Raw genomic sequence first — 14,637 nt, forward strand, 5'->3', positions numbered from 1 at the left:
GATACGCGAAAGATAATAAAAACTGGGCCGTGGACGCTTGATCCTGTGCGAGAAGGCGCCCATCAAACATTCGAAGCCTAAGTATGTCATCTTGCCCTCGGTACTGTATCCGCTCCGAGCTCACCTGGGTTCAGTCCCTCTCACGCTCAAGTATGCTATATCGAACTGCCACTCCCAATCCTCTCTAGCGCTGGGACCTTCATTAACTTCTTCTCCCATCGTGCACGAAGAGCGGCCTTCGGCGATTGCCAGGTTCCATCTACAGAACAACGCATGGTCAGGCGGTACCGTTGTGCGAATCTGCGTTACCCTCAAGACCTGTTTGAATGAGACGTCATCCAGGAATATCGGATCGTCGATGTTGCCGAGTGTACCCGCCTTTGATAGCTGTAAAGCTATTGTCACAGAATGCTCGGCCTGGCTGCTCCGTTGTATGATGCTGGTATCAGGGTTCAATTCAGCCCGCACAGGTGAACCCATCAGACGATAGCTTGCACCCAGGGAGAAAGACACCTGGCAATATAAAAGACGGTAAGCACATCTTCAACGGGCAGTTCGTCACCCATAATGACAGACGCAGGTCCCGTACTCCTCGATTCGGCCATCTGTACGTCTACACTCATTGAACAGCCTAGTCGCAACCCTGACTTGCTCACTCTGTGTTTGTTTAATCATATGTTCTCTCTTTTCAAGCCGTGAATGATGAATCAGGCTATGCGCGGTCATCCACAGACAGCGAAGTCACTTCTACTCTTGTCACTCGACGCGCTTGCGTATGCGCTGCCGGTACGGTGCTGCACTCTTCTTCGAACAACATCCATTGATCTCTGTGCCATATGAACAGAGCTGCCCCGGGATTGCGATGGTCCCTTCGCGGAAGCTCTCAGACTCCATGAGCAATTCTGCCATTTTGGTGACCTCGAGGCCGCACAGAGTTGCATCACGATATGTGAAGCGATTCTCGACGGCCATGCGGCTGCAGTCCACCCCATCTCCGGTTCCTCTCATCTGTCCGCCGATGTGCCTACCACCTTTCCCGCCTCTCAGCCCGAGCGTCATCACGTGCTCATCCAACTGGCGCACACTCTCGAAAAGCGCATGCTTTACACCTTTGACGTCTCCGACCTCCAGCGCGCCATGGAGTATGGTCAAGCCGCCCTCGATGTCTGCAGCGCGGAAGGGCTAGCTTGTCCCACTGTATTCTCCCAATACGCCAGCATCCTTGACAGCAACGCGGATGATATCGTCCACCGCGAAGACAGACGCCTAGGAGAATCTCTATGCCGAGCGGCCATCCTCTTGTGCCCTCCGGGTCACCCTCTACGGGCCGCGGCATGTCGCAACCTGGGATGGATCCTGTTTCGAAACTTCGAGACGACCGGGTCCGGCGCGTGCCTCGAGGAGGCCATCACCGTTCAACGCCAGGTTCTCACAGAGACGCTCACATCCACAACGCTCGATAGACATCTCCACCTGCGCTGCTTGGGCCGGTACCTGCTCATTCGTCAGGAATCCTTCGGTGATCCTCTTGACCTCGACAAGTCCCTCGCGTATCTCGAAGAGGCTCTGAAACTGTGCCCGCCAACGCATATCGACACGTGGAAGATCATAGGCGACATGGTCTGGGTGCTCCAGCGCAGATTCTTCCACTCTGGCGCCATAGAGGACCTCAATCGTGCGGCTGACCTGGGACGGCGCGCCTTGGATGGAGACTGCCCGAACGGTCAACGTCTTCTTCCGAATATAAACGGGATGGCCCTCCTTCTGAATCTTCTCCATCAAGTGAAGCTATCCGATGGTAAAGATATCGACGAGTCGATCGAGCTCATGCAGGAAGCTCTGCAGCGCTCGGACCCGGGTTCTGCAGACCATTGGATATTTCTGATGAACATGGGCGATAACCTGCGCCTGCGATTCAGATGGAAAGGCGACCTGGACGACCTCGAAGAAGCGGTCCACTTCGGTCGCCTTTGCGCGGACGCTGTGCCCGAAGGTCACTGCAGGCAGTTCCACCCTTCGATGAATCTAGCAGATATGTTGATGCTGCGATTTTCCGAAACGCGGAACATTTGCGATCTCGACGAAGCGCTGGCCTGGGACAGGCGGGCCATGTCGATCATCCCTTCGACCCATTCCGAAATGACCGTGGTGGTTCTTAGACTGGTTGCCCATCTTTGCACGCGATACGAGACTCTCCACGAGGTGGAGGACATCGATGAAGCCATATCATTGGCACAAGAATCGCTGGCCACGCTGCCAGAAGGACACGTCAACAAGCCCCCGATCGTATATCGTCTCGCTCAGGCATATCTTCTGCGTGGCCAGGATGATCAAAGCCGCAGCGCCCCAGATATCAACCAAGCCATCCAAACCTTGGAACCGAACCTGGAAGCAACGTTACAGGGGATTTACGGTTCGGAATGTCTTCGAATCCTCGCGACCAGCTATCTGGTGCGCTTCAGGCGACTGCTGGACGTGAACGATGCAGCTCGCGCAATGCAGCTCACATCGAGATCTTTGGACCTTGCGCAGCCCGGTCGCCGAGATAGGTACTGGTGCCTCGTTCACGCCGCAGAACTGTACCTCGAACACGGCACGCAATACCGTAACCCTTCCCTTGCGCTCGCGTACATCAAAGACGCTCTAGCAGACGATCATAGAGACGTCCGCTCTCGGTTACAAGGCGCTATGCGAGTTCTCGATGACATTCATTCTCACCACGGGGATGTGATCAACATCGCGTCGCCAGCGCAGATGCAACTTTTAGATATCTATGCCTACATGGTCGGCCTCCTTCCCCGCGTCGCGTTCTTTGGTCTGCATCTGCAGACTCGGTTGCAGTCCCTCAAGGCGGGCCAGAGCGTCGCTCTCGAAGGCGCCTCGCATGCGCTCAACCTCTCCCTCCCGGAGAAGGCCCTGGAGATCCTGGAACAAGGCCGCGCCCTCTTCTGGACACATTCTTTACGCCTCCGCTCCCCTTTTGACGCCGTTCCGGTTGATCTTCGGGACAGGCTAGTCCCCCTCGCGCGACAGCTAGAACAAGTAAGCGACGCTCCGCAAACCGACGAAGAGGTTCCCGCTGTGGAGGAAGAAGAGAGCAGGAGAAGAAAGCAGAGCGATGAGTTCAACTCGCTGCTGGACCAGGTCCGCCAGTTACCGGGACAAGAGCGATTCCTCCTCCCAGACGACTATGCGACGCTCGCCAAAGTCGCCGAGCGAGGACCGGTCGTAGTTCTGGTGTCGAGCAAGTTAGGTTGCCATGCCGTTGTCCTCAGACGCTCGGTTCCCGTCATAAGCCTTCCGCTTGGACAAGTCAGCGAGGCGTGGCTTACCGAATCTGCCGGCGCCTGGAACCTGGCCGTGTCAGAAGCAAGGTCCGTGCTAGGCGAACGCCTGAAGGTAGCGAAAACAGCCAACCGCCAGAGGGCACGACGCTCTAGGGCAGAGGAGATCCTGCGCATGTTATGGACGAACGTCGTACATCCAATCATCGATGTCCTCCAGATACAGGTAAACCCTGTCCCGATCCAAGTAAAACCTCTGTTGACCACGTCTTTCGTATAGGCATCTTCGGGCAGGAACCGTCCGCGCATGTGGTGGTGTCCGACGGGCCCCTTCGTGCATCTCCCGCTCCATGCCGCAGGTGTCGACGGGACCTGGTGTTCGGACTACGTCGTGTCGTCGTATACGCCCACCCTCGGCGCTCTCCTAAGCGCAAGAGCGACGTACAAGCCTACGAAGAAGCACGAAACGAGGGCGTTGGTCGCTGCAGTCCCTCACTCGGATATGCCGGACTGGAAAGACCTTCTGTCGACCCGCGAGGAGGTAGCCGCCGTTCGCGCGATATTACCAGACGGAGCAGACATATCTGAGCTGCCTGGCGACGGCGCGATGGTCCCCGGGAACGAGTGTGGCATCAAGGCGCAATCGCTTCTGGAGAAACTGCCGCAGGCGACGATCTTACATCTCGCATGTCACGGTCACCAGGACCCGGAGAATCCGCTCAAGAGCGGCTTCGTGATGCAGGACGAGATGCTCACGATCGAAAGGTTGATGCCGGTCGCGCTGCCGAACGCGTTCGTGGCGTTCCTGAGCGCCTGCGAGACAGCGAAGGGGGACAAGGTCAGCTGGTCTATTCAAAGTTTTCTGGCACATTTCGACCTCTCACACGACGCGCCTTACAGGACCAGCCCGACCAGGCCGTGCACCTCGCCGCCGCCATGCTCTTCGCCGGATTCAAGAGCATAATCGCCACGCTTTGGTGAGTGTGGTCACACCTGCCCTATGTTCATCCATGCGAAGCAATGCGCTCACCTGGTCACTTCCAGGTCGATGGAAGACGTCGACGGGCCAGCTATCGCCAGTTCGGTCTATAGGGTCCTGCTAGGGGGTGACGCGGAGGAGATCGATCCAGACGACATCCCGTATGCCTTGGATGACGCGGTACGGGAACTCCGCCGAGATCACCCGAATCCGAGTAGATGGGCCCCCTACATCCACTTGGGCATCTAATTTGCTGCCGCGACGTTCCATCGAGAGATCACATTGGAGGAACAGGCAAGGAGCCGATCTATACATGTAGGGCGTACATTTTATATGATATGTATACTAATATGGTAGCGTGCGTGCAGGAGGATGAGAGAGTAACTAAGGAAGTCGTGAATGTGACGAGTGTCCCTTGAGAACGAAGTGCTCCGGCCAACGACAGCAAAAAAAGAAACGACGATGCAGCGCCCAAGAGTCAGTGAGCAGAGCAAAAAAAAAAGGCAAAAAAAAAGGGATCAGCATCCGGCCCACTCCCTCCTGATCGCCTCAGCCCACGCCATCACGAAATATACCGCGCCGGCCGGCAACGCGCACCGTATCCCGACCGCCCGCCAGTCCCACCTCCTTCCGCCCCTGCGCGGGCTCGGCAGCATATCCACGTCGTCCATCACGTCGGCGCCCACGAGCGCGTCGAGCACGCCGTCCAGCCACCCCTCCTGCCTCCTCGCTGTGGTCGAATGCGAGGGCGCGGCCGACGACGGCGCGCTGGGGTACATCGTCGGCAGCGCCGGGGTCGACGCCGAGTACGGCGGGGGCGATCCCAGAGAACTCGGGCCGGAGTACGAATTGGAGGCGTGGGCGTGCGCGTGGAGGGGTACGGCGCTGTTGCTCGACCGGCGCGGGGGTAGCGGCGGCCGCCGGTGCGCGGACGACGACGAGACGAGGTTGGAGGTGACCCACATCTGGATCGCGCGGCTGCAGCACGTCGTCGTGCCCACGATCGCCCAGCACACGACCGGCCGTTTCTCGTACCCGAACGCGGTCAGCGTGAAGTTCGTCGCCTACCTCGCTGACGTCAGAGAGCAAAAGGAAAGGAAGAGGTGACGTACGGGCCAGCAGATGGCTTGCAGCGCGAGTAGGCGGATGAGAGTCGAGAGCGGGGTGTAATACACGCGCCAGCGGGTGAGCAGGCCCGTCGTCAGTCGGAGGCACTGCCATCCGGTGAGGACGCACTGGACGACCGTATTCGTTTTAGCCAATAAACGCGCGTGGAGGCAAGAGGGGAAGACGTACCCACAGCACGGCGACAAGGTAGTCCACCCTCCACAAGCGCGGGTCGTCCGGGAGGTCCCACGCGTGGTACACATTCCAAAGCGAGCCGAAGATCTGCCCCAAAGACGTTCTCAATCAGCAGCTATAATTTGCCAGCATTCATCGTGGAGTGGTACTTACGGCGGGTACGATGCTCAGCAGCCGCGCGGCCTCGAACAAAAGCGGGGTCATACGCTGGTATGCCCGCGGCGGAACGAGCGGTGGCGCGCGCGGCACGTTCCGCACGTTCGGCAACCTCCCTGCCCTTCTGGGCAACAGCGTCTCCCCATCCGTGTCTGTCTCGGTCTCGCCCGCGCACGGCGCGCCGCATCGGGTGGTGATCGGTTTCGGCACCTCCTCTTCCTCCTGTGCATCCCCATCTATGGGGCGATGCGGAGACCGGGTTCCCCAAAAGCGATGGCGAAGGCTGCCCATAGACGCGCGGGCGCGGGGTCCGCGGGGGGTTTCATGGCCGACCGCTGATGGGTGCGGGCGACCGAGCCCGGATCCGGATAGAGTAGAGCTAGAAGACCGGCGCAGCGCCGGGCGCCGGGTGTATATCGCGCCGTCGTCGTCGTGCGGGGGAGCAAAGGGGTGAGGGCGGAGACCGTCGTCGTCGCTGTCGAGCGCGTCGGATTCGTTCGAGGGCATCGACTCGGGGTGATGCGGGACGGGGTATCGATGCGAGGGGTATACGGATGGGGGTTGGAGGTAGAGCAGCGGAGACGAGTGCGATTTGCAGACGTCGACGGGGACGAAGGTGCCGATGCTCTTAGGGGACGCGGCGGAGGATGCGCGCGGGCGCTTACGTGAAAGAGGCGGGCGGGGCGGGCAGCCCTGAACGGCGGCGGAGTAGGCGGGCGGGGGCTGTTGCGGGTCGCTTGACGCGCGGGGGTTGCGGGGCCGGCAGATGAATACCCTCGTGGAGGACGACTGGGGGAGGGTTCTGGACATGGGGAAAGGTAGATGCTCAGTCACGGTTTGCGGGGAGCAGGCACGTTGCGAGACCGGAGGTCAAGTATATAACGGAGCAGATCTACGGAAATGAAGATTCGGACGGGCCTGGCGCGCCCAACGCCAGTGAGACAGTTGAGAAAACTCGTCCCCGTGATGTCTGAGACACAAGGACAGCCAGGTGAGATGCGGACAAGAACTGGTCTTCGGGGCGGTCGTGACACGGGGACGTGAAACAACAATCGACAAGTGAGAAACAGGCGGGTGAACTTCGAACGAAGATAGAGTGAAGGGGCGGGGGAGGGGTATTGAGGGGGGCAGTGTCTGGCAAAATGAAAGAGAGACAAAACGAGAGGAGCACTCACGGATGCTTATAACTGGCTCCTGAGAGGGAATGCGGAGGCCTGGGCTGGCTGGGCGATAAGGAACCCGAGTGCCTGGTTGTGGAGAACCCTCAGCTACGGGGTAGGTTCCAGAGACCGTACGGCGCGCTGCGCTGCCAATGCCTCCGGGCTACACGCGCTGGGCGGTGCGTGCGTGCGATATGACGCGAAACCCCGGAGCGAGTAAACACGAGTGGACGAATGATATGGTCCTCCTCGGACTGTGTGTTCTCGGCTATGAGCGCTAGTTTTCACAGTCGGAGCGGGAGGAAACGAGACGTGATATGCTGTTGAAGATGCAACTCAGGTGTTTTGAGGCCCGCGACGGCGTCGCCGGTGCATTGGTGTGGAAGGATGAGTGGACGCCGACGAGAGGCGAGGGGTATTCTGTCGCGCCACGTGAGCCATAAGGCTACGTTTTCCCACACTCATGTTGCCGTAACTTTTGTCGTCTGCACTTCATGTCCATTCAATGTCTCCTCTGTATGCAACGGCTTTCCTAGCCAGAGCGTCTTTCCAGAGATCCTCGAGCACCGATCGCCGCTATGTCTGAACAGAAGAGACATGATGTATCGCCCGTTCCTGGTTGGCCGCCGCCGACGTAACACAAAAGTCTATTCCCAGGTGCCTATCGTGATGCAAGTGACGCATCGCCGCTGTCGCCTCACTTGCGCTCCGCTATTTCCAACAAGCTGTTTGACAGGATTGCGCCCTTTGCGACGATCGCGCCCTCATACTTATTCAACACCCTCGCCTCTTCATGGTATCGGAACTGATCGACTCCGGACATCACCAAACACAAAAGCTTGCCAAATGACCTCCTTGGGCAACGCCCCGCTCTTTACCGGATTAGACGAGACCTCTCACGCCTTCAATACAATCGCAGACTCAGCCTCGGCCCACGTTGCATCCACAATCGAATACGACGATGGATCTGGAGACAGAACTTTGTCACCGCCTGCGTCTAAATGTAGCTTATCTACCGACCCGGCCAGGTGTCACGTATCTACGAGAGGTGACTTGTGGGCATGCTTTGAGTCCCCAGTGCCTTTCGTTCAAGATGCTCTCGCCTTGCAAAGGCGAACGTCGACGTTTAGGTACAACGGTGGATCTGCAAGGACCTGGGATGATCAGCAACGCGCTGCATGGCCACTTATGCTACGAACGTTTTGCCTTGTGTGTACAACCCCCACATAGAGTCACCTTGATGTCCACAACTGACTGCTAACGGACAGGAATTGGCTCACAATGCACCTCCATGAGCTCCAAAGTCATAGATCGGTCATTCGACGCTCAGTTCCGCTCCATCAACGCATTTCCGGCGACTCGATATTCTAGTTAACAGAGGACAAACGCGCTGCAAAAAAAATACGAACCTCTGTACCGGTGGCGTGCGTGGCCTTGCGCCTCATCCTCTACCAACAAACAGCCAGTGGCACATCACAAGGCCATCGCCTAAATCTATCGTAACTCCTGCACAACCCCGCGATCATGACACCCAAGCCGTTCGTTTTATTGGGCGCATTGCACGGCCGTTCTGTTATATACACCAAGAGTTGGGCAGGCCGGCTTGACAGTAAATCCGATCTGCGTACCAACTCCAAAGACACCGCGTTTCCGCGAACCTCACATCACCGCGTCCGCGCACACATCCACCATGCCGCCCATATTCATGCACAAGCTCCTTCCTCTGACGACATACCGAAGCTGGGAATTCACCCAAGACACCTCCCTCTCCACCCTCACCGATACCGCACGGTTCGTCCCTGTTTCATCCTCTCCCTCGCTCTCACTCAACTTTCAAAAACAGTGAACTCACCTTCGCCTCCCGCACGCTCCTATCGCGCCTCCGCGCCCTCGTCGAAGCCTGGCACTCCTTCTACTCCACCTGCGAGGCACTACACTCTCCCCAACTCTCTCACATGCTCGTCGAGCCGGTCGTGCGCGAACAGCTCCTCTCCGCCTGCTTACGCTGCTACCGCACGCGCCTCACCGCGCTCCGCGCCATCTCCCGCTTCCTCGTCGCCGCCTCCGCCTACTCCCTCTCCCGCCCCGACGCAAAGCACCCCGACAGCCATCCGAGCTCGAACCACCCCCACCCTGCTCGCCGAAAGAAGCGGGCCACCGAGGCGGTGCGCAGCGCGACGCTCTTACGGGAGTGGTTGCACGAGCGAGAGTGCGCAGAGCCGCTCGCGGTCGTGCGGCAGTGCACGGAGATGAGCGCGGAGGACGTGTTCCGTGCGGGGGACGCGCGCGAGCTGCTCGCGTCGCTGAAGCAAATCGAAGGCGCCGCGTGCTGAGCTGGCCAACGCTCAGATCTGGGAATTTTTTTACTCATCGGGTCGTTAAGGATATCTCGTCATGGTGTATTTTTTTGATGCAATGCCCGGGTTTTTTGAACTCGATTCTGATTTATTCACATTACGCGCACGGTCTGTGCCCGTTATAAGAGACCGTAGGCTTTCTTTTGAATTTTGAATAAAATACCACGTATGAGCAGCACTGGCGACTAAAAAACACAATCAAATCGAGCCATGTTGAAGTGTGCACCGGGCACCCGGAGACTACTTGAGTCACAGGCTGTCCAGAGGTTCAATTAATGATGCTGTTCGATCTAATCTTTTATCGAGGATATTTGGCACTTATATAATCCCCAAAGGGTATGCTAGGGCGTGTTATAGGCTGTCATCATTCAGGCCATCATTCAGGCCATCCCGGTCCCCTACCGAGTGCAGTCACGGTACTGGCGCGTGAACATAACTGGGAAGCTATGTTTGGCCTCCACGGAGGCACAAGCCGGTGAGCGTAGTCTAAGATGAAGGTTGCTGCATTATCTGGATGAATTGACGAGAAGGGAAGGTGATGAGCAAGGCAAGGCGAAGTGACGAGGCAAGCCACGTGGTCTGCATAGCCACCCAGTTCTGTACTTTTGGCAATTGACCAAGTTTCCCGCCTCGCTCATGGGCTCTGATGAAGAATGGTACAAAACAGCCATATATCTCGCAAATCTTGCACAGCGGAAGAAAGAAGAAGCCAGAGCCAACTCATTTAAGTACGCAAACATTCTATCAGGACGGTCGATATCCCTCTCCGAAGGTTGTCTCCTTTTCGGCGGTTGCGATGTTGCATTGTCACTGTACTCCGACACAATGCCTTGGTGACCAAGGAATCTCGCTTGCTACAATGACTTTGCTACAATGACTGAACTGGTATGCTCAACAGCCGTAGTGATGCTTCGCGACGGTTCCATTACGCCATAACCCAGTGGCCCGCATTTATTGCGCAAGGCAACACTCGAGCAAGGCCACGGTGAGACCATTCTCACATAAACGCAGATATTCCGTCCACTTCGTACGCAGCCCACCCGTTTCATTCGTCGAGATAAACGCTACTCTCGCCACCATCTATAGAAACGCGTCAACTCCTAAGTGTTTGCTACCGATGCGATCCACCAAGGGACCCGTGTTCGTAACTGCTCCTACTATCAGCAGTCCTGACAAAAGGGGGTACATCCTCTGCGATGTGCTTCATGGCATGACAGACCGGAAGGAGCGGTACGCACTTCACACGCGGCCTCTCTTGTCAAATGAGCACGCCACTCACGTCAATTCCTCCTTCCAGGCGCTTTGTGCGCGTGCACCACAAAATCGGACGTGACCTCGTCCGCCTGCAACAGACCTGGCGGGTTTTCTACGCCGTCCGTGACGCCCTCGTTTCCCGGTGGCGGCACTCCTCCTCCTCGCTCAAAGCCCAGATCGCTCTGCAGGCTCTCTATGTCGAATGCTACCGCATCCGACTTGTCCTTCTGCGTGGCATCGCTCGCCTCTATCAGATTGCCGCCACCCTCTCGCCGGATTCGGATTTGCGCTTCCGATATCCCACGTTATTCGTGGAACAAGCCCGACAGTTCGTCCACGTCCTTCAAGAACGGGCGTGCTGGGAACCCGTCAAGTACATGAAGAAGCTTGGCCTTGACGTCGATCTTGAGTTTCTTGGACCCGAGCCGGAGCTCATCGAACCACCGCTTTTGCTACCGGAGCGCGTCGTGATTACAATGAACGAGGAAAGGATCGAATTCGTCTTTTCGTGATAACTGCTGGAAGCAGATATACATTGCACGGGCAAGGACTCCGAATGTATCGTACTAGTTCTTGATCATATAAGATCCCCAATGCTATTGCCCGCAAGATTTGTCAGACGACGAGGTGCGTCTAGCAACGCCACCCCCTAATCCCCCACCGGTAACCGCCGGGCGTATGCCATAGCCCGTCGGTTGACCTCTCGTATCTCTACCTTCGTCCACACGGACCGCGGTAGAGGTACGAGCATTCACCACAGATATAGCTGCCGCGATACTTATATGTTGTACTATACAGACTGGCGCTAACCGCGCCTCTGTTAGGTACTTAATACTACCACCTTCGTCCACACGGACCGCGGTAGAGACTGGCGCTAACCGCGCCTCTGTTAGGTTCATTGAAAAGATTGTACAGTACATCCATATACTTGCTGTATCCTGATCTACAATTAGTTCCTCTTGTTTGGAGGGCAGGCACTGGCACTTGTTCCTTGCTGAGAACTCTTCATGCACACCTCTTTCTATACAACTCGACTGCTGAGCGCTGATCTATAAGGTGACAGTCTGCTCGGGCTGATAGACATGCTCGACAAAGTTCATCCTGCAAACTCAAGTTGTGGATGTACGTATACCGGAGGTCGGAGTCCTACTTCGGGACTCGCCCATGGCTCATCCGAGGTTAAGGCCGTCAGCGTTGACCTACACTGACGCGGGTTACGGCTCCCTCACGTTCTGCGCTCCCACAAGCTCTTCCCATTACTGCGACCGAGTCTACCAAGACTTCGAAGCCGTCGATGCCGCGGCGCCAATACCCCCACCGCCCTCGCAAAAACTGAGTCAACTGCTTGCCATATGGCCACGGCGGCTATCCACCCATGCGCGACTCGTCAGACGGGCGGGTAGTAATATGACCTTCGATATCACCATGGAGGTCCTATTCCCGCAGGGGTATGGGGCCAACAAGACAGCTTTCGGTATGTGGGAAACGGGGAGCGAAGCGATCGTGGAGTTCGTCGTGGACGAGAAGGGTAGGATTGAGGGGTGTGGATTGTTCAGTGTGTTCAGGGGGACAACGGATAGGCAGAGAAGGGGCGGGACTGTGCAGGAGAGGGCCAACGCTTGGTTGGCAAAGGTTTAATCGCTCATACGGGGACCTGTGTTTAAGCACTACATGTTTGACGATGCGCACATCGCGACGTACGGCCGCCCTGTGCACCCTGTCTTCAATGCTTTCCGGCCCACCCCTTGCATTGTGCTAGGAGGGACCGCGCCCACTCGACAGCATTTTCTTGAATCATCCTCCATTTCCGTCCCCTGTCGATATGAGCCAGTGGCTGTGGCACCACTAAGTCCTCGTCCTTCCACCTTCCGTTGTTCGTGACCTCACCGAGTAACTTTGAGAAGATTTGGGCTTTAACCGCAAATCTAACCTCCACCTTGTCGCCGTCATGGAAGCAGCCCCTCCTTGTCAACAACCAAGACGGGGGAGAGCCCAGCGTGCAGGTGGACTGCCACACCCCGTGGCTTCACGCTGGCTGAAGATGTAGGTAGACATGGCATACCGCTTTTGAACTATGAAGGCCACCTTGGAAAATATAAGAACATAAATGTGCGGTCTGAAGCATTACAGTACGTTTTCCCTTCCACCTCCTTCCCGACGGAGGACGCTTCATCGTCTTCTTATACCCTCCTACTCCGTAGATCCTCGTGGCTTCTCCGAGCATTGCCTCGTGACATGATACCCGATTCCTTCGTTATGCATGACTTCAAAAACTGGGTCGAAGATCCGTGCGATTATGACCCCGAAAGTCCCACCGAACGGTACGTACGCTCTATACACTCAAATTTCTGGCAAATCATCCTTATAATTAGTGCTTCTTCCAGACTCTTTGTACGCACCCGAAATCAGCTATGGAAAGACCTTCCCAGGTTCTGGACAATATGGTCCAATTTCCCCGCCAAAAGGGACATCCTTGAGGCAAGATTGCGCCATTCGTCCACACCTGACGACGCTCGTTCAGGGCTCGGGGCTCTCTACGTGACGCTCTGCAAGGCGCGGATGGATATCCTGCGCGACCTGAGCCATTTTTTGCGAGCCGCCAAGACCCTCCCTGCCCACTCGCCCCTTCGCCAAGGTCAAAGCGCCGAGTACGTGGAATGGGCCAAGAAAGTCGCCGAATACCTCGACCAACCTGCCTTCGACGAGGTTCTCGCACGCATGGAAGAGCTGGGTTTTGGAATGAATCCGGACCTGATCCTTGAACCGGATCTGAGCCATTAGGGTCCCCTTAAACTGGCTTCCGACAAGAAAGTCGTAACAAAGGCCCCTGGCATTACCTCGAAGCCAGGTTTTTGTCCAACGGTCTGGCACTGAGGAGCCACATGACAACGCAATTATGTAATGTACACGACGCAGTTGGCTTCCGTGCACACGCCGAAGCGCATCGCGACGAATGTATGCTGACGGAAGCTTATCTACTGGCAAGCGAGCTGACGAGACGGATCGATCAGCAAGGATATCTCGCCGTCCGCATGCAAGATCATCGTCGTACCACGAACGCGGCAGCGAGCGTTCACTTCATCCGATCGTAGACAACAATGGACATGACCGCGATCTCCGTGCGGCAGCTCATTGCGCCTACTAGTAAGCACCCCTGCCGGTTGTGGCAGATGCTCCGCCTAAGCCGTCCTCTTGCTAGCGGAGGAGGTTGATCGTGTATCCGCTGTATTCGCCAAAGCATTTTGGAACGGTGGGCCCGATTCGCTGTTCCTTGGACACGACCGTCGCATAACCAAATGTAGACCCATTCCTAGTTGCCGCTGCAAATGGTGACCCATCAGTATACCACGCCTTCATGAAGGCCCATGTGGCGGCAGCCGCTATCGCTGGCGAAGTTTGGATAGCCAGCCGTGGAGACACCGAGATCGCCGGTGCTGCGACGTGGTTCCAACCAGGGAGGATCTTCCTCGACAGGTAGGCTAGCGTCTGAGTAGACGCCGATCCTCTCACTCTGATGTATGCGCCCCGCTGTCTCAGCGAGGAGCAGCACAAAGCAGGCTACGACGGCCTCGAGCACATATTTGGCCCTGAGAAGTGGAATTGGTTCTCAGAATATGTGAGAGAACGCGGATTGTTTTTCATACCACCTTTGTGACCTGCCTTAGTTGGCCCCCAGGTACAATAAGATGTGCGCGGACGCGCTTGGGCCGGAGACCAGAACCCAGGAACGCTTCTTGCACATTTTCGGAGTCCACCCTGATCATCAAGGCCAAGGCGTCGGCAGCAGCCTCATCAAAGCCGGAGAGACTAAGGTAAGCGTTGAGTGTTTGGATCTTCCGACCTGCAAACCAAGATGCCATTCCAGGCTAGCGCGGAGGGCAGCGATGTAGTTCTCGAAACCGGCACTCCACAGAACGTACGTGCACTCTCCGCTGGCAAACCTCTGTTGACGCTGACTCCGAGGCGCGTGCCTAACAGCTTGCCATGTACCAACGTTGGGGATACGTGGTGAAAGGACAACAGCACTTCGAGAGCCCTCATGGAGAGTGGGACATGTGGGTCTTGAGAAAGCATCTGAAATGATGATGGAGTCGGCGATGATTTGGTATGAGGAAAACCTGCGAAGCTTGGTTGAGTGGAATGTG

At 56.8% G+C, this 14,637-nt stretch overlaps 6 protein-coding genes across 6 annotated transcripts; 5 read left to right on the forward strand and 1 right to left on the reverse strand.

The window, feature by feature from the left end:
• Window positions 1-567: 567 nt before the first annotated feature.
• PUNSTDRAFT_136640 (uncharacterized protein) lies at window positions 568-4,512 on the forward strand (the record flags this gene model as incomplete). Its single annotated transcript, XM_007386228.1, has 6 exons — window positions 568-607; window positions 712-786; window positions 845-3,510; window positions 3,565-4,122; window positions 4,185-4,261; window positions 4,329-4,512. The coding sequence occupies 6 exons, from the start codon at window positions 568-570 to the stop codon at window positions 4,510-4,512; spliced, it is 3,600 nt and encodes a 1,199-aa protein (XP_007386290.1).
• Window positions 4,513-4,609: 97 nt separating this feature from the next.
• PUNSTDRAFT_54178 (uncharacterized protein) lies at window positions 4,610-6,181 on the reverse strand. The gene is made up of 4 exons (XM_007386229.1): window positions 5,719-6,181; window positions 5,560-5,652; window positions 5,376-5,498; window positions 4,610-5,327 (listed from the first exon to the last, which is right to left on the reverse strand). The coding sequence occupies exons 1-4, from the start codon at window positions 5,767-5,769 to the stop codon at window positions 4,782-4,784; spliced, it is 813 nt and encodes a 270-aa protein (XP_007386291.1). The 5' UTR covers window positions 5,770-6,181; the 3' UTR covers window positions 4,610-4,781.
• Window positions 6,182-8,571: 2,390 nt separating this feature from the next.
• PUNSTDRAFT_136642 (uncharacterized protein) lies at window positions 8,572-9,214 on the forward strand (the record flags this gene model as incomplete). Its single annotated transcript, XM_007386230.1, has 2 exons — window positions 8,572-8,672; window positions 8,725-9,214. The coding sequence occupies 2 exons, from the start codon at window positions 8,572-8,574 to the stop codon at window positions 9,212-9,214; spliced, it is 591 nt and encodes a 196-aa protein (XP_007386292.1).
• A 1,141-nt stretch (window positions 9,215-10,355) lies between these two features.
• PUNSTDRAFT_136643 (uncharacterized protein) lies at window positions 10,356-11,004 on the forward strand (the record flags this gene model as incomplete). The annotated part of the gene is made up of 2 exons (XM_007386231.1): window positions 10,356-10,468; window positions 10,536-11,004. 2 exons carry the CDS (start codon window positions 10,356-10,358, stop codon window positions 11,002-11,004), a joined length of 582 nt encoding a protein of 193 aa, XP_007386293.1.
• Window positions 11,005-11,656: 652 nt separating this feature from the next.
• Window positions 11,657-13,574, forward strand: PUNSTDRAFT_145289 (uncharacterized protein; the record flags this gene model as incomplete). The annotated part of the gene is made up of 3 exons (XM_007386232.1): window positions 11,657-12,020; window positions 13,014-13,447; window positions 13,504-13,574. The coding sequence occupies 2 exons, from the start codon at window positions 11,657-11,659 to the stop codon at window positions 13,271-13,273; spliced, it is 624 nt and encodes a 207-aa protein (XP_007386294.1). The 3' UTR covers window positions 13,274-13,447; window positions 13,504-13,574.
• Window positions 13,575-13,590: 16 nt separating this feature from the next.
• Window positions 13,591-14,603, forward strand: PUNSTDRAFT_145290 (acyl-CoA N-acyltransferase; the record flags this gene model as incomplete). The annotated part of the gene is made up of 7 exons (XM_007386233.1): window positions 13,591-13,636; window positions 13,692-13,742; window positions 13,795-13,966; window positions 14,030-14,108; window positions 14,158-14,304; window positions 14,358-14,408; window positions 14,471-14,603. The coding sequence occupies 7 exons, from the start codon at window positions 13,591-13,593 to the stop codon at window positions 14,573-14,575; spliced, it is 651 nt and encodes a 216-aa protein (XP_007386295.1). The 3' UTR covers window positions 14,576-14,603.
• Between the last annotated feature and the right edge of the window lie 34 nt (window positions 14,604-14,637).

The sequence above is a fragment of the Punctularia strigosozonata genome, assembly GCF_000264995.1.
Source record: "Punctularia strigosozonata HHB-11173 SS5 unplaced genomic scaffold PUNSTscaffold_10, whole genome shotgun sequence".
In the NCBI taxonomy this organism is placed as follows: Eukaryota; Fungi; Basidiomycota; class Agaricomycetes; order Corticiales; family Punctulariaceae; genus Punctularia; species Punctularia strigosozonata.